The sequence below is a fragment of the Apium graveolens genome, chromosome 5 (assembly GCF_009905375.1).
Source record: "Apium graveolens cultivar Ventura chromosome 5, ASM990537v1, whole genome shotgun sequence".
Classification (NCBI taxonomy): domain Eukaryota; kingdom Viridiplantae; phylum Streptophyta; class Magnoliopsida; order Apiales; family Apiaceae; genus Apium; species Apium graveolens.
The window spans coordinates 206,267,718-206,286,214 of record NC_133651.1 but is presented as its reverse complement, the minus strand read 5'-3'; the positions used below and the strand labels follow the sequence as shown (position 1 = coordinate 206,286,214).

General features: G+C 34.8%; 3 protein-coding genes and 1 non-coding gene across 5 annotated transcripts; 2 read left to right on the top strand and 2 right to left on the bottom strand.

Moving 5' to 3' along the window:
* Positions 1–270: 270 nt before the first annotated feature.
* Positions 271–377, top strand: LOC141662308 (small nucleolar RNA R71). The gene has a single exon (XR_012550429.1). It is a non-coding gene; the product is annotated as a small nucleolar RNA R71 (small nucleolar RNA).
* A 3,697-nt stretch (positions 378–4,074) lies between these two features.
* On the top strand, positions 4,075–6,065 carry LOC141661676 (bidirectional sugar transporter SWEET6b-like). The gene is made up of 6 exons (XM_074468684.1): positions 4,075–4,200; positions 4,650–4,686; positions 4,792–5,011; positions 5,109–5,270; positions 5,373–5,492; positions 5,623–6,065. The coding sequence occupies exons 1-6, from the start codon at positions 4,158–4,160 to the stop codon at positions 5,764–5,766; spliced, it is 726 nt and encodes a 241-aa protein (XP_074324785.1). The 5' UTR covers positions 4,075–4,157; the 3' UTR covers positions 5,767–6,065.
* A 2,799-nt stretch (positions 6,066–8,864) lies between these two features.
* On the bottom strand, positions 8,865–16,482 carry LOC141724731 (kinesin-like protein KIN-12C). 2 transcript variants are annotated; one of them, XM_074526969.1, is made up of 14 exons: positions 16,116–16,482; positions 14,030–15,424; positions 13,116–13,857; positions 12,657–12,886; positions 12,462–12,569; positions 12,086–12,213; positions 11,916–12,003; positions 11,610–11,684; positions 10,530–10,772; positions 9,989–10,087; positions 9,839–9,913; positions 9,704–9,762; positions 9,449–9,560; positions 8,865–9,305 (listed from the first exon to the last, which is right to left on the bottom strand). In XM_074526969.1, exons 1-14 carry the CDS (start codon positions 16,254–16,256, stop codon positions 9,060–9,062), a joined length of 3,741 nt encoding a protein of 1,246 aa, XP_074383070.1. In that variant the 5' UTR covers positions 16,257–16,482; the 3' UTR covers positions 8,865–9,059. The 2 variants fall into 2 exon arrangements, with proteins under 2 accessions (XP_074383070.1, XP_074383071.1); XM_074526970.1 differs by having other exon boundaries at positions 11,916–11,988.
* A 1,365-nt stretch (positions 16,483–17,847) lies between these two features.
* LOC141660608 (uncharacterized) lies at positions 17,848–18,243 on the bottom strand. Its single transcript, XM_074467598.1, has one exon. It carries the CDS (start codon positions 18,241–18,243, stop codon positions 17,848–17,850), a length of 396 nt encoding a protein of 131 aa, XP_074323699.1.
* Positions 18,244–18,497: the final 254 nt, after the last annotated feature.

Genomic DNA, 18,497 nt, shown 5'->3' with positions numbered 1-18,497 from the left:
GATTAACTCCATAATTAGCCAAAGAATCCACCTTCCTCGTCAAAGCCTTAAGCTGAGCAGCTATAGCATTAGTTGCATCTACCTCCAGAATTCTTGCTACATTGCCTTGATTTAGTCTCTGAGAAGGGTTCTGCAGCCATCAGTTCAATCAACTCATAAGCTTCATCGTAGCTCTTAGCCCATAAGGCTCCACCTGATGCTGCATCGAGCATGGGTCTAGACTATGCTCCCAAGTCATTATAAAAGAAGTTAATAATCATCCATTCAGGCATCCCATGATGAGGACACTTTCTAAGCATTTCCTTATAACGATAAAAAGCTTCACACAAAGACTCTCCTGATTGCTGCGCAAATTGAGTAAGAGCATTCCTGATTGCAGTAGTCTTCGCCATAGGAAAGAACTTAGTAAGAAACTTTTGAGCAATATCTTCCCATTTAGTGATAGATCCTGGTGGTAGAGAATGCAACCAACACTTAGCTTTATCCCTCAGAGAGAATGGGAAAAGCCTTAGCCTTATAGCATCTTCAGACACATTGTTGAATTTGAAAGTGTCACAGATCTCGATGAAATCTCTAATATGCATGTTGGGATCTTCTGTCGGAGAACCCCCAAACTGAACCGAGTTCTACACCATCTGAATCGTGCTAGCCTTGATTTCAAAAGTGTTATCCGTGATGGCTGGTCTGACAATGCTAGACTGAATATCATTGATCTTCGGCTGAGAGTAGTCCATCAAAGCCTTTGTATTCGCTTCTAGTTCACCCATTGTAATAAGAGCTTCTTCTTCAACTTTCTCCTCAACAAGAACTTCTTCCACTACTTCCTCCATTTTATCCAGTTTCCTCTTGCGAGATTGAGAACGCATTAGCATACACGCTATCTAGAGTACCTGAAAAAGCAACACGAAAACAAGTAAAATATCCCAGTCAATGAACTTTAACGACCACTGATGTCAAGCACATAAACTAAAAATAACCACCAAGTCCCCGGCAGCGGCGCCAAAAACTTGTTAGGACGAAATCACGCACTAATATTACAAGCAAGTATACGCGTTCGCAAGTAATATAGAATTAATTCTAGTTCGTTCCCACAGAGACTCTTTTAAGTTAATTTCAATCAATGTACTTATGCAACAATGGTATAGTTATTATCCAATGCTAAGATGATAACAAGTTGAGAGTGTTTATAACTACGATTAACTAAGAGATTATACTAATTAATATTAACTAAGAGAATTAAGGTTGATTAACTTATATAACACAAATATGGGATTCTAACTTCATTAAATACTTCATTCAATAGCCTTTTTATTCTTAACCTTAGTATGCAATGGTGATGACACTAATCAGATAACACGAAACTAGTAAACGCCAACTTTCCTTGCATGAATACCCTACTACCAGGCATCCACAAAAGAGATAGAAGCTGAATAGACACCAATTATATTGAGACCCTATATGTCTATAGAATTTGACAACATAACGGTTTAACGCACAAGTTATCTATCATGAATACATATGGCAAGTAAGATGGTTAAAATTACCTACGAATCATGCATATCAAATACATGAACCTATGCTAGCATGGCAAGTTCAAAACCCCTATATTCACTTTCGCTTCAATAGAGATTAACACACTATCTTATAAGTTCGCGACGCTCATAAGACGAATAAGCACAACGAATACTAGGATATCATACAATCACCACACACTAAAGGTATTGATAAAAATTAACTAAAGAAATCCATATGTAAATCCGCTAGAACCCCACGATAACGATTAGCCCATAACTGAACTCATCATCACCGTGGGTTCTGATGAAAGCATGGTATAATAAACTAAGTCTTTATAAATTGAATATTAAACAAAGTACGTTAAACAGGAGTAATAGGTTCAATAAACAAGATAACCAGCATCCAAGATTACAACTTAAACAAAGAATCACAAGAATAAACTAGATCCTCTTCGCCTTGGTTGTATTTGTGCTCCTAGGTCTTCTTGACGTCTTCTCCTTAAGCTCTGGTACGTGCATCTTATTAAAAACGACCTTAAGTTGCCATTATATAGCAGCCCAATCAATCCAGAAGCCCAGAAAATCCATCTTCTACTTGCAACAGGATTCTGAAATCCCGACCTGGCGACTGCAACTCTGACAATCTGGCGCGGCCGCGCGCTTCACAGCGCGGCCGCGCTGACCTTCTGGAAAAATGTCTGATTTTTGTTTTCTTGACTGGTTTGAGATGGCGATCCATGAGCAAACATCCCTAGCACCTTCCAAACACCAATTTAGCACCAAAGCAATGCTAAATCTCCTTGATCCCTTATTTATACCTGAAATGCAAAATACTAAAACAACGCATCAAAAACATAAACAACTTGATCTCAGTGACTCCTACTATAAGGTAGTGATCACTTTGACTTAGTTCCTGTTGAACGCTTTAACCCTTAAATTGTCCCGTCTTCAAGTCTTTTCTCTGATTCTTCATATAAACCATATATCTAGCATATCCACATACAAATCCTCACTTAACAATCTTCCTAATGATAATACTCAGATTCCTTTCACGAAACGATGACGTCTAGTGTAACTTTTCTGGTTTACAGATGACTAACTTTGATTCAGGTCTTCGTATTATATCCTTGATAGCATTGTTAAGCTTGCAACAATTTTATCGCTTCAAACACTAACTGTCAATAAACAAGTGTACTTTCACTGGAATCTTTTCTGGTACTCAAACAACGTCTTCATTGTGACTACAATCTTGGATACTTCATTCACTGTTCTTCACTGACGCTTGAAAGTATAACTTCAAGACTGCAGCTATCTTCTTTAACCCTTGTCTTCATCTTGTCTTCAATTCTTCAGATTTCTATACTTCGAACACTTTCTATCTTCAATCAATGCTAATACACTGAAATCTTCTAATGACACTTTTACACTGAATATTCATCATTTCTGAAACCCTGAAAGTCTTTAACCTTTATTCGTCACTGAGGCATGAACATATTAATGAACTTTTTTCAGTGAATTGTAAACAGACTTCAAGCCTTCTTCTTATCTTTTAATTCTTTGTATTTTCATTGTCTTCATTTCTTCCTGATTTCTTGTGTAGACGTAGTATTATTTACTTGTTATGTTCTAGTGTTGAGTTATCACGTTTACTGTTCACACAGCTTCACAATTTTGAAGTTTAATACAAAAAAAAAATTAAAAAATAAATTATGGAAATATATTTTTTATTCATGTGTCGAACATTGAGAAAAATCGTATACAATCGACGGAGTATATTTAAAAAGCCTATTTACTCATTTTAAGATGAGAGTACGAGCCCCACGAGCTACTTATATTGTACCGTTGTTAATCTTTTTCCTTTTATTATATATATATATTTATATATATATATATATATATATATATATACTCCGTAGTTTATTTTATTTATTATCACCTGTGAATTTATTATATAAGTAATAAATTTTATTAATTGATTACTTAAAAAACTGTTTCTATTAAAAATTTCATTTGATTTTATTTTCTTATTCTTATTTTATCCGTAAATTACCTCATGTATAAGAAAAAAATTAAAATTTTTATTAAAAATAGAAAGGTATTTAAATTTTTATTAAAAATAGAAAGGTGTTTAAATTTTTATTAATTTAACGTGTATTGTTGTACTATTAAATTTAGTGCGTTTTAATCCTTGGAATCTATAAAAGACCAATTTTCCAAAAGAATTATGTGATCTATAGCTTTTGAGTTCCGTACCATTTACTGTATTTTGTTTAATCCTTGTCCAGGGGTTTAGTGACCTTGTCAGATTAATTAATTGTCTATATACTTAACAATCGATACGACTTTCCGATAATTTACTAAATTTATAATAAAGTATAAATTTTAAATATAGAGATTTATCCGTTCAATAAGATTCACCGTATGCAACAACAATTGTAGTTGCAGCAGGATCCTGAAGTAACTGGAAGAGATGAGAAGAAGTTAGAGTTCTATTAGAAGTAATATAACTCATTCCTGAATATAATCCATAACCTCGAGTATATAATGATCTAATCTCTCGTAAATAATCACTTGATTCTTCTTATTCTTCAAAACACTAAATTTATTTATCTCTTATACTCTCTATATCTCTCGTTTGAAGCAATGGTGAACGTTATGGGAATTCGTACAGCTGTTGGTGTAATCGGTCAGTACTAATTTCTGATCATTAAACACACACACATATATATACAATTTATAACTTACGCTTCATTCAATTGATGCATGTATTGTTTATGTTTTCCTCATCATAAAAATATATAATTTGCATGTTTTGTTACATCATGTTTACATACGGATACTGTTGAACATGCATGCATGGAGTATATCATTATAAATACTATGCATGTTTTGTTAAGATATATATTTAAACACTATTCCTCATTATACGAACTATATATATATGTGTATGTATGTTAATCTTGAAAGCCTGTGTTAATAGTCAAAACAAGTAAGCAACACTTGCTACTTGTTTAATATCGTGAACCAGGTCTAATTTGAATTTACTTTCTTTTCTGACTGGTTCGAAAACCCCTGTTTGTTGTAGTTTATATATTTACGATGGCCTTAAGATTTTCTTTGGTTGTATTTGTACAGGGAATGTCATCTCTTTTTGCCTCTTTATGTGCCCAGGGTAAGAACTCTATCTCTCCCTTATACACACACAATTCATTTTAGTTACTTAAGACTAGCTATGTTTCATTAATCTCCATAATTGTGTGTTAATTTGTTTTGGTAGGATAACATTTTTTAAGATTTTAAAGAACAAAGCTGTGGAAGGGTTCAAACCAGACCCGTATCTTGCAACAGTGTTGAACTGTCTATTTTGGGTGATGTATGGTACCCCATTAGTTCATCCAGGAAGCATCCTGGTTTCAACCATCAACGGTTTTGGCGTTTTTATCGAGTTGGTTTTTCTCTTTATCTTCCTTTTCTATGCTAATGACAATAAACAGAGGGTATGTATACCTAGCTAGGCCTTATAATTAATTCATTACTGGTATTTTCTATTTTTTGTTTACGGAATTACTAATAATATTATTAATACCTTTGCAGAAGTACGTGGGAGGTATATTGGTATTGGAGTTGGTGGTATTTGGATTAGTTACTGGATTGATTCTTGGATTAGTACCTAAAATTTCCAACAGATCTAGGATTCTTGGAATTATTTGCATATGCCTCAATATATGTATGTACGCGTCTCCTCTTACCATCATTGTAAGTAAATCGTCTATTTGTCAATGTGCCTAGGTTTCTATATATATATATACACCCTGCTTCACACAACATCCTCATATATGATGAATAATTGTGTAACAGAAAAAGGTGATCCAGACAAAGAGTGTCAAGTACATGCCGTTCTGGCTTTCAGTGACAAACACCCTAAATGGAGCCTGTTGGACTATCTATGGCTTGCTCCGATTTGACATAAACCTTGTGGTAATTTACCTATCCCAATATATTAGTATTCTCATTTTTCGTAATCTAGAAGAGATACATGTAGCTTTTATTTAACATATATTTTGGTTTAAGCTGCTCAAATAATTGTATTGATGATCTCCTCTTGTAGATTCCAAATGGTCTTGGATTCGTTTGTGGATTGGTACAGCTCGCAGTGTATGCTTGGATCTGGTACTTGTACAGAAACACTCCAGGTGGTGATGATGAGAAGCAAGCAAAATCTGAGGTGCAGCTCCCAGCAAACACAGTTTAGTTTTTGATGAGTTCATGGTTTTAATCTAAGATTTTTCTTCTAGTTGCTTTAGGTTTCTGAGTGTGCACCTAATTAATTTCATAAACTCTGCCTGCCTTTTAGTTAGTTCCTATGGATTTTTTGAGATTGGTTTATACTCCTATATTAGTAGTGTGGACTGTAAACACTTGTCGGTTTTAAGAAATAAATTATCAGTTGGTATTTTGTTGCTCCATCATCAGCAGTTCCGTCCTATTTGAATGGATCTCATATTCATGTAACTGTAAATCCGTAACTTACAAGTTCTTAGTTCTTTTATTCCTGGGTGAAGTGAATGTATTCAGATTTTTATGTATATATATTATGACAAACATATTTTTGTGTCTCTAGACTGTAGTCCATGACATTCACGAACTTGTGCCCATATATATCCATATCATGTAGAGTACATGTACTAAGACTGTTGGTATTTTATAGTTTCTGACTGCATCAAGTCCCTTGAATATTTGGTATACTGAACTCTCTGTTTACAAATTATCTACTGAAGGCTCATTATCAACCTGATGCCTTGGTTGGAAAGTATAAATAGGAGTCGGTCGATGCCTCGTATGTTCAAAAAAGAAGCTGGAAGCTGTTGTCTCTCAACTCTTGTAGTTGCCAAGTTTTAAGAGGACGTTTGGATGATCGTTGGGAATGGGCGGAATGGGAATCGAGAAAGAAGGTGATGAGAATGGGGATTATAAATAGGAATGTAAATGATAATTATGGAATTTCAAGGATCAAGAAGTACTGTTAAATTTATCCACAGGTTCTCATTCCATGCATGCAACTAAATTACTAATTCAAACATTAACATAAGGTACTCCCTAAGTTTCTTGAGATGTTGCAAAACTAACTCGGTGAAACTTGTATAAGTTCTTCTGGCACCACATGGACGAGCAGGCGCCTCTGTCGTCATCCGATTTCCGACTGACCTTAAAGTTCCGAATAGTTGATGCAGGCAACTGACATATTTAGCAGCAATTGCTGATTCGCCAGACATCTTGTAGGCAAAGTTGGTATCCATACAATGAGATGTCGAGTAAAGTTAACTTATCAAATTTTCATTTTTAAATTTGTAATCAAATTAGATTATTTGTTAATGCACTACTTGGAAAGACTCAAATATTTTTTTAATCAGCAAATTTTTCTTCTCATTTTTGGACTGTTGGTTTTGATTTCTTTCTTAGATATATTCTTAGCTTACCAAAAAAACCATTTTATCATTAAAAAAAAAAATACTATCACAAATGTGTTACACTGTGAGATATATTTGAATCTATTTTGAGATATGTAGTCTTACACTGCCGACTGAGCATATGGCTTAATGACAATATCACAAATTTAGATATTCCACAATCATACCTAAAACTCCATTGTCACTGACACGATGGCGCATGAATACATTTGTAATTATTTATTCCATATTTGTAATGCAAATGCTATTCTAATTATGCATTTCTACATTCTTAATTGATATTTTTGGTGCAGATGCTTTTTAGTTGCTTCACAGCAGCAGCAATTACCTGATCTTCATTCATCTTTATCTTCTTCCTCAATTTGTTTGCATTCATTCTCACACTACTTTCACTATGCATCGCCTCTTTTAATACCTTATAAGCAACCCTCTTTTAAACTGCTCTAGAAATGTGGAAATAAACTGCATGAATTTCCTAGAGAAGATGCCATGTCAGAAAGGAACCCATGGCTGGAAAGCATCGTATAAACTTTATAAAGATTCACGTGGAGACATCGTATAGGCCAAATTGGTGAAAATTGCGACTTAAGGTCCACTAGTTCTATCGAGGAGAGATCAGATATCGAAAGTTTGGTTCTGTGGAGTTGAGATTAGCAAATGTAAGAGTACAAGTTCTTTGTTTGGAGAAGTTTCTTGGCTAGCTCCACAAATGGCATGATGTGACCATAAATGGGGACATGAGAACTCTCAATTTAGATTTTCCGTGTTTGGGCATGGCCATTGGAAGCCGGTACAAAAGAGACTGAATCAGGAAGAAGAATATGTAGATCAAGAGGGGAACATTATTGTCCAGGAAATCCAGCAACCACAAAATCTACCGATCAGATTCTCAACAGCGAACACAAATATTAGTGTGACTAACACAATGTATATTGTTTTCGTCGCTGACCCACTTACTATAGCTTTTATGTTCTAAAAGTTGCAAAGTATTATATATCGAGAACTGGAAAAAAATGGAACAGGGGGGTTTATGTGGTTCCATATTTGCAACGCCTGTCTAATTTCATATCAAGGTTCTGACTCTCTTGCATATGAATGGGAAAAATCGAATCAAAATCGAAAAATCAAAACCAGTCCTATACTTTCGGTTCGATTAATGATTTTTTTAAATTTCAAATATTTCATTTTTTTTATTCAACTTGATAGAAATTCAGTTCAATTTCGGGTTTTTAAAAGAATCAGTTAAACCAAATCGACCAAACTTTAATATTTCACGCTTTGACTTTTAACATACATTTTAGGTGATTTGACTGTATAGCTAAAATTAATCAAGATTTTTAGCTATCGGTCAAAACACCTAAACATGTGTGCCTAAAATCAAAAGTTCAATAATAAGAGCTAGTAATATATAATTGATTTACAGACGTATCAAGTCTTCAAAGTACAGACTCTAGAGTTAGTCAGTAGTCACGCACATACTCACACACCCACTTTGTTTTTGACAAAATTCGAACCCTCGACATTCCATGAAAAGAGCGAGGGAGATACCACTACGCCCTACACCAAGAGGTGTTGGGTTACTCGGTTTTATTGTTTCTGGTCACGCTCAGCATTTTATTGCTTCACCTCAAGCACTTGATATGAACCTCTTAATATTATTTACACACACATTCATCTACCTATTCATACATATATGAATGTCATAAACACTCTTACAGATTCAGCTCAAAGCAAAAAAAAAACATTTTGACATTTTAAAAAACAACAAATAACACCAAATGGGCACTGCCCAATGGAGGAAGAGATTGGGGCTTGGATAGTTTATGAACAGAAATGCAACAACTATATTCAAACAAGAAAGCATAACCAAATTACCAGAAAATAAAAATATTAGCAAAGTTTAAATATAAATAACATTCTCTAATACAAATAAGTAGAAGTTAACAATAAGCTTGTTTTCACAAGGATAAAGAAAAAGTCTATGAAAAGTAACATTCAAATTTAGTTACAAGGGACCATGCATTTACATGATTGAAAATGAACAGGACACAACACGAGGAATGACACGGTTTAAGTGTTACCTTCTCCTTAGATTTGATTGTGGATGACTACTCTCAGGTTTGAAATACTGAGACAATTCATTATTTACTCCTCGAAGCTGCTTTTCTGAATTTCTTGGCCTCTCTCTAAAATCAGTAGAGCTGGACTTCAACAAGCAATCTATTTGCTGTTGAACTCGTGGTTGGTTAGCTTGTGCTCCAAATACTCTTTTAACCATGTTATCCAACTCTGCAACTCGTCTATGTAAATTGATCTTCTCCGTCTATAGTATAGGCAAAACAAGATTGTGCAAGAAAAAAGAATGGATTGTTATATAATAAAATAAATATTAACTCAATGCAAAAGAGATGTACTAGGTTTTTACATTAATTTAAATGACAAGATTTGGTAAGGTAAAAACGATACCTTCAAGCGTACATTTTCTGCAGTGAGCAACTGCTCTCGCTCTTGTATTTGTTCAATATCCATCTGAATGGCACATATATCCGCTTCTCTTCTATTTACTTCTATTATGCATCTACAAAACCATGAAGCCAGAAGCCCATAAATACAATAAGATATTTTAAGGATTTTGCATTCAAGTATTGTTATCAAGCTAATTCTGCTGCCATACATAAGGTGGTGACGAAGATGAACAATGTAGAATAAGGTTTAACTTACATATCCCTTTCCTCAATTAAATCATTGATCTGCCGCCTCATCTTGAGAATTTCTTTCTCCTGGATCAGCAATAAATATATGTCATGCTACTAAAGTTGCAACATTAAATTGTAAATCAAAAGAATCGTAGTGTACCATTGCCATAGATCTGTGTGTTTTCTGTTGAGTATCCTTCACTATCTTTTGAAATTGATGATGGTCCATCATATTCTACATCATATTACAAGAAGTACTCACACAAATGAATTTTAGGTTACCATATGCTTTGCATTATCTGAAACTTACTGCATAATTAGTCATGTCTAATTTTACACCAAGTAAATCCCGAATTATATCGTGTGTCATGTTTTCTGTCGCAGCCAGCCTGGTATTCAGCAAGCATACCTGATTCATAGAGCACATTGTCATTGCATAATATTTCCTCCAATCCAACAAGGGAACTTTCAGACACTGAAATGCAGTTTCTTCCATATATTATCTATTTAAATTACATTGGACTAACTCTGCATATTTTATTACGACCACTTAGAGCAACAATATTACCATTCAGTGTGATTTTTTACCAAAATGGTGCAGAAGTTACAATATATCTTAAATCAACTCCAAAATTTTACACTTAAGGAATCTTTCTTGTACATTAAAAGTTTTTTTTTGTTAGTACGAAATTAATAAAGTTGTTGGGATAGAAAAGAGAAGAATTTGTTATTGTTACTCCAAAATGGTGTAATATAAGAGTTTGATTTTCTGAAGCAAATTGCATAATCATTAATAATTCCTGCAGACTTCTCCAAGAGTAAGATGTATAATTCATAGTTTGACTTTCTACCTCTTTTTGTCGACTGACCAACAATTCCTCAAGTTCATGTATACGTAACAGGGCAGTAGATAGCTCCTGGTCTTTCACCAAAGTTTTCTGCTGAGCCAAACCTCCCATCATACATCTGAACGGCGAGCTAGAACGCCGTGTCCTCGTTGACCTTTTCTCCGTCTTATCTACATTTGGTGATGCAGATACCAAATTTGATGATTCTGTTTTAACTTCGCGAACCATTGCCTCCAACGTCTTGTACTGCTTAAAGAACATTGAGTAGCTATAATACACAAGAAACATAAGCATACTCACTGTGTGATGTGTGCAACATAGCTTGGGAACAGAGAATGTTCCCTTTTATTGGGAAGTTATGCACAAATTTGTATGAGTGGGAGAGCTTTGCCCCTAGGCTGTCAGGATTTTAAACAATCTAGCACAATTTCATACAAGAACGTGGCTCAACTAACTGGAATTATATCAAATCATGTACAAATTTATGCTAGCTGATAACCCGTGCTAAGCCTGGGCCAAGACTTAAGTATCAATATTAGAATAATGTAATCGTAGAGAATTGAATTTGGAAGTAGGATGAAATATTTGTTAGAAATAAAAATTATTAAATATGTAGTTAGAGGAAATTGAACTCGGGATGAAACCAAAACGTGAAATTTAATTTTTTAGCTATAGGGAATCAAACTCGGATGAAACCAAAGAAGTGAAATAAAATTGTCAAATTAATTTTGTAGTTAAAGGGAATCGAACTCGGGATGAAACCAAAAAAAGGAAATAACATACTAAAATCTTGTATGTCCCTCAAAAAAAAAAATCTTGTATAATAATGTGTAGGGAATCGAACCCAAGTGGAATGAAACTAATTAATTAAATTATATAGTGATAATCAAAATTTGGTATTTTTGGTACTACGGTATTGTGTTCCATTGAAAGGGTGTTTCTCTTATTAATAAAGAGTATAATTGCACACAATTTATACTTGGGAGTTTGTACTGAGGTCTACAGGGTTGTTTGTGTACAATTAGATAGGAAACTTGTAAAACAGTTAAAAAAACAAAAAAAAAAACGTGTAAAACATTTTACCTTCTGCTGGAACTGCGATGCCTGTGCTTCAGCATGCAACACAAGTTCAGAAATGTAACCTTTGCACCATTTCATCTGCAGATATTAAAATATGTTTGCATTAACCGGAGGAAATCAGGTGATAAAAGCTATTATATTCTTAGTTTGTGGTTTCTATATTTCTTCCGCTGCTTGCCAGAATCCTTTGCATGAAGCAAGTTTTATATGAGAAAGGCCCGTACTATATGATAATTGATACAGGTCAGGAAAAGAAAAAATATAAATTTGCTAATAGGAAAATGTAGAGGGACAGAATTTGAGCTTCACCTCTTTTGATTGTTCTGTTATTTCTGCTTTAAGAGTTGATATCTGATTATGGGCCTCATGGAGTTCCAGGGATCTACAATGCAATTCCCTAAAATATAATATCCAGTTGATCACAAACATGCCATATAGAAAGAGCTTTTGCAGTGAAACATAAATTTTGCATCTCTAACCGTATAAGCTGATCTTGTGCTAGATTACTATTGGAGTTTAATGGCCTTGGCCACTGTGTTTGGAATTCTATCTTTGTAAGATCTTGTATCTGTTGATGTCTTCTTAACTCTTCTTCCATTTCATACCCCTAATAAATAAATGAAAGTCATTTGTTTGGTAAGTAAGTAGGCACCCGGTAAATGACTATAAGAACTGAAAAAAGAAAGAAAGTAATCAGCCACATTATACTGAATCAAACAGGTACGCGATGCCCATTTACTTAATAAAACTGGCTTCTTACCACTTCCAAAAGAAAAAATAGAAAAACAATGAAGGCAACTTTCTTTGCTTTAACATACTACAGAGCTTCAAAAAAATGGTTTTAATTTAATGTACCGTTTTCTCTAATACAATTACAGTGCCCTCGAGCTCCTTGACCAATTGTTTCAAGATCTTAACCTCCTCTTCCTTCTGTTCTATGTGGATCATGCTTGCCTCCACCTCCTAAGGAAGTAGAAATGTTCAAATGCAGGTTAAAATATAGAATTCCAGGAAAGATCTCTCACTTAAAGGATCTTAATATGAGAATACCTGCTGGGTTTCAACAGCACTGGCTTCAGTGGCCCTGGAAAGCCTGTCTTGCAAGGAGACAACTTGTTTACATAGTTGTTCTCTCTCCTCGGTGACATTCCTTAAATCATTTTCAATCCTCTCGAGCGAAGAGAGTAACTGCCTCTCCGGTGACAACTTTGCAAGAACCACTTCTTTTTCTAATGTTTTGATATCCTCTCCTTTTTCTTTCAATTGTTTGATATTAGAATCTGAGGCAAATATGAAATATAGCAGCATCAGTATTAAAGAAGCGTTTATATTTTGCAATTTAAACAAGCAGAAAATCAAGCTGCCTTGTCTTCATTTTTAGCTCATACCAAGTTTGGCTCAAAGGTGGAACTGAGTTTTCAGTTTCAGCTATAAGATTTTCAGTTTTAGAGGTTGATTTTTGCAACATGCTAAATTCAAGCAGGAGACCTTGTAACATAATTTCTATACCTTCTAATTCCTTTTGTAGCTCTGATTTGTCGTTAACTTTGTCTTGGAGAGTTAATCCCATTTCAAATGCATCCACTGTAGTGGTAACTGCTGTCTGATCCAATTCTTGTTCACTTTTTTCCGAATTCAAAGAAGTGTCCACTTTGTCAGCTATCATATTAATGAGCAATTGATTGTTTAAGCAGACTCGGAATCTGTCTGGATGATTATTAAGAAGTCCATCAAGGTTTCTATAGTTTTTGAAGTACTCTGCTACACTGAATTGGTGGAGCACAAAAGAAGCAAATTTTTCCTCCAGCAACTGCGCATAGATATCTTCCACAGACAATCTTGAAAAGCTTATAATACTCTGAATTTCTTTCGCCAAGATGAAGGCATTAGAATATATATCCTTGCACATTGCTTCTGTATCTTTTCGCATGTGCAAAAAAGATCTTTCAAGCAAAGACATCATATTTGACATGTCTGCTAGACTGTCACGAATCTGATAATGTAGTTTTTCGTTCTCTGCATCCTTTAAATGTAGTGAAATTTTAAGTTGTTTATTTTCTTCAACCAAGCTGGCTTTCTCTAACATTAAAATTTCCCTGCTTTGCTTGTACTTACTCGTCAACAATGTTGAGTTTTCGTTTGCTTTCAGTAATGCGTTTATCATTATTTCAGCTTCTTGCATGGATGCACATGCCTCCTCAAACTGAATAAAGAATCTACAGTCTGGACTAAGTTCCCCATCAGCAACAAGCTACATATTGGAACACATTGCCATTTATAGAAAAGAAGAAAGTAAGTAAATTAATCCTCAAGATTTATACAAAAATAAATATCAAAATGAAACAGAAGCAACTTGCTTACAAAGACATAGTTTTCGCACTATGTTTAGTGAGACATCCCTACAAGTTTGATGTGAACTTTACCTTCATTGTGCTACAGCAGCTTGAATCAGCTTCATGCAGCGTCAAATCAGCAGGTTGAAGGACTCCAATCATCTCAGGCATTATAAACTGATTGCGTCCAGATTTTATTCCTTGTTGACATTTACTATTTAAAGCATGTGATCCTAGTAACCACGAGTCTTTGCCAGGGAAGTGACTCCTGATTTCTGATTTAGCAAAAGTCAAATTGACAGAACTATCACACTCTGGAAGCTTTTCCAACCCAGATTGAATCTCAGAATGGTCCAACAGGAAAAAACATTTAGTTTCCATCGTTGCAGGGGTTCGATTTTTTTCGTAATCTTCATCATCTTCTAGTATGATCCTCGTACAGTCAGTTTCCATGTTTATCTTGGACGAAGAAGCAGCAGCAGATTTATGCTTCTTAAAGATCTCTGCTTCCTTGCATGAGTCTTTGTTATCATTCAACATTGTAGTCATCTTATTGGATTCTTTGTTGCTCAAGTTTTCTACTTCCTGAAGTTCAGCCAAAACTATTGCTGCACCTCTCAAAGATATCATATTTTGCTCCATCTGGGTTACTGTCTTTTGTGCATCTTCCAGGCTCCTTTCCAGTAGCAAAATTTTTTCCTCTTTCTCCACAAAATATTTAGCAGCGTTTCCAAAATGTTCACCTATATCAATATTGACATGAGCAAATGAACCAGTGATATATTCTATCTGGTCGGTGGCATCTCCGAGGGATTTAGAACCATCCAAAAGGAAGCTTGTTAACTCCAGACTAGCCTTTTCCCATTCTGTGTTTATTTCTTTTATTTTAGCACCTTTAGCTGCTACTTCAGACCTCAGTTTTTCATTATCCTCAGTCATGGAACATAATCTATTTATAAGTTGTGACTGAAAAGAAACTACCTCTTTCAGTAAATGACTTGTTCTTAAATTTGTATGCAACTTACCTTCCTTGCTAAGAATTTCTTGATTTTGGCTGTCAAGTGTATGAGCCTCCTCAAGGTAACCGCTAATCATGTCCAGTGTAAATTGCAATTCTGCAATGTTGACATCTTTGTTTCGTTCCCTCAAAGGGGACAAAACGCAATGCATTTTATTTTTTTGTGTATAGTTACCAAGTGTGACAAAATCATGTCTTTCCTCCGCACTCCTTTTGCATAAACTTTCATGTAATATTTCATATTCCTGCGGCACAAACTGTAGCTCTTCAGCTAGCTTGACTTTCTCAGATTGTAGGGCTTCATTTAAAATATCTGCATCTGTTTGCTGTTTTGATCTGCACTTAGATCGCAGAACTAATTTGGGCCCAATCTCAACATTGCTCTTAATTTGTTGCACCATATCAGTCTGCTGACTTGAAGGAAAAATTATACCAGTTGAATCACTTTTGATTGATGAAGTTTCAACCTGATATAAGGATTAAAACTAGACAAATTTTAATGTGATAAGTCATTCAGAATAATCTAAACAATGCCAGATTACGCCATGTTGTAAAACAGTGCAGTGCAGAAAGAGTAGATTGGAAGTAGATTAAGAAAACTACAGTTAAATTCAATTAAGTTCCTCCTACTGGGCTGCTATTCCATGCTTCTAATACTCCATTTGGTTGGAACTTGGAATAAACAAACTTGACGAGGTAATGAAATGTAATATGTACCATTTTGTGCATAAACATGTACAGTTTTCATTTCTTTCTTCCATTCCATTTAAGCAAATTTAAACTACAAATTAATCCCACAAGATTGGAAAAAAGAATGTTCCTTCTTGCACAAACCTCATCATTAAAAAAATTATACTCATCTATTTGTTTACGATAAAATCTTACTATTATCTTACATCCTTTTCTCCCACCGTTAAATTCATCCATAATCCTCAGGTAATTCATGTCTAAACCTATTATGTCCAACCAAAACAAGCATTGGTAATTAATCCTAATATCTTAGATCCAATACAAACATGACATTATCCGATATCAAATTCAAATAATTATAAAAACCTAATTATCAAATTGACCAAAAAAAAGAGAGTAATTGGTAGTGATTAAAAAAAAAATGAAAACAGAACCAGACTAAGATTATAGGCGTAAACACAGACCGACCTGAATATTCGTAATCTCTCCCAAAATCGAAGAAGTTGTAATCGAATAGCTTCCTTGTTTCTCCGCATTACACACTAAGAATGTAGGACCACTAATTGGACTGGGTGTATTTTCAAATTCATTTTCGTTTGCTTGAGACATTGTTACTGATCAAGCTGAGAATAGAACAAGACACGTGTAGATAAGGATGGTGTGTAAATAACTAAATACAGTAATGTAATTTAGGGTTTTTGAGGGGCTCGAGAATCGAGGTTGCAGAAGAATTACTAAAAACTTTGGACAATAGGAGTTTTTGAGAGTAGATGGATAGATTTCAAAGCCCGCTTGTTTTTCAAATTTTTAACGTTAACTACGAAGGTGTGCTTTCAAAATATTTTAACTAGCATTTCTCATTCATAAATGAGGTTAATGTTGTAACTTGTAAGTGTGCTGTTACCTTGCGAGTAGGGCATTTGTTTATGGTTGGTTATTCGAATTAGGATTGTAAATGAGCTGTTTCAATTAGGCCTGTAAAATATTAAGGTTAGTTCAAAGTAATTTAGAGCTCCGGTTATTTGGATTACATATCACGAATTCAGGATGGATTCGAATTTCAAATTACTAACATCTTTCTTCTGAGTTTTAAAAATCAATGAAAGCAAGTATACGGAAAATAAAATAGTTTCACTTTCACTCATAGTCATATTCCAGAATTTTAAAAATTAATGAAAGCAAGTATAAGGTAATTAAAATAGTCTTACTTTCGGTCATAGTCGTGCTCCCGAGTTTTAAAAATGAACGAAATCAAGTGAAGATTAATACAAATTTAATCTACTTTTACTCCAAAAATGAGATGAAAATACTTTATCTCATAATCATTTACTTCCTTCCCTTTTAAAAACTCGAAAGGAAGGGATAAGGTCGATTCATGAGTCTTGGAAGCTTTAATGGAACCTCTATTTTGTTATTATTTAAATAATATATAACAAACTTGAAATTTACGCGAGAATATCAAATTTAGAACCGTCACACACGCATTACAAACCTGCTATCTACCGTTTTAGAGCAAGTCCAATGCAATGCCATACTTGGTGCCATATCTATAATTTGAAACTAAATGTTAAAAACTTCAACTCCAAAGGAGTTTTATACTAGAATGCAAATATGCATAAATACATTTTTGGTTCTATATTTCAAATTAAGGATACATTTATGCATCCATGTATCCATGCCACGTCATCATTTGACTAGAATTGGAGGGCAATGAAAACCTGCATGCTGCAAACTTTCAACTAGCTTTAAATTTTTTATCTCACAAAATAATAATGACCCTATATTTATGTTTCAACAACTAGCTCCACTGTCCAATATTTGAGCACTGTGACTTTCTATAAATTAACCCACGAACTTGCTTTAACCATCTGCACTGTGTTTAACTCAATTATTTTTTTTTTCAAAAGCTACGTAAGAGATATGTTATCAATAAGAGGAAAATCTTTCACTCCCGAGCAAGACGAAGCTATTTGTCGAGCTTACTTGAGTGCTTGTAGCACGCCAAAAGCTCTTTCAACATATTTTCGATATGCTTCTTGCATTCTTGCAAACAGAGCTTTTTTTATCACTCGACTCTCTAATGGTTTGGACAATGGTTGCCCAATTTGGATAAATGCCATCAGCAAGATAGTACCCCATTTCATATTGTCGTCCATTGATGACAAAATTTGCAAGAGGGGCACGACCACAACGAAGTTCATCAAAATAGAGGAGACTGATCAAACACGTTTATATCGTTAAAAGAACCTGGTATCCCAAAAAAGGCATGCCAAATCCATAAATCATACGAGGCAACGACTTCAAGTATGATCATGGGTTTATGAACATGCCCGGTGTACATGCCATGATAAGCAGTGGGACATTTATCCCATTGCCAATGCATACAATCCAAGCTGCCTAACATTCCTGGAAATCCACGATACTCAGCTACACATAACAGCCTTGTAATATCAGTTTCATTTGGACTCCTCAAGTATTCGGATTCGAAAATATCGACCACTCCTCTACAAAATTTCTTAAGCGATTCTATGGCTGTGCTTTTTCCAATCTTTACGTACTCATCAACACTGTCGGCTGGCGTTCCATTCGCGAGCATTCGTAATGATGCTGTTGATAACTCCTAGTGGCGTGGTTGCTCCTTCGACGCCGTTCCTGGATCCTTTGCCGCTGTGAAGGTGTAGCTGTGGTGGGGCTCCTACAAAATAACACCGGAAAGGGGGTTTGGGTCCCGTGGCGCCTCCGGTGTGAGAGTAAGAACTTGCTTTTGGGGAAGATTAAGATAGATAGGAATGCAAGGTGGCTTGTGTGTATATGAGTGTAAGAGAGTGATTAACCTCAAAACCTTACCTT

Excerpts from the sequence above, each read along its gene's own strand:
- LOC141724731 (XM_074526969.1), bottom strand. The coding sequence starts at position 16,256 with ATGTCTCAAGCAAACGAAAATGAATTTGAAAATACACCCAGTCCAATT. Across the intron at positions 15,425-16,115 it reads GAGAGATTACGAATATTCAG|GTTGAAACTTCATCAATCAA; the intron begins GTCGGTCTGTGT and ends TCCTTATATCAG. Across the intron at positions 12,214-12,461 it reads TAATTGTATTAGAGAAAACG|GGGTATGAAATGGAAGAAGA; the intron begins GTACATTAAATT and ends TTTATTTATTAG.
- LOC141661676 (XM_074468684.1), top strand. The coding sequence starts at position 4,158 with ATGGTGAACGTTATGGGAATTCGTACAGCTGTTGGTGTAATCG. Across the intron at positions 4,687-4,791 it reads TGCCTCTTTATGTGCCCAGG|GATAACATTTTTTAAGATTT; the intron begins GTAAGAACTCTA and ends TTGTTTTGGTAG. Across the intron at positions 5,012-5,108 it reads CTAATGACAATAAACAGAGG|AAGTACGTGGGAGGTATATT; the intron begins GTATGTATACCT and ends ATACCTTTGCAG.
- LOC141660608 (XM_074467598.1), bottom strand. The coding sequence starts at position 18,243 with ATGCTCGCGAATGGAACGCCAGCCGACAGTGTTGATGAGTACGTAAAG.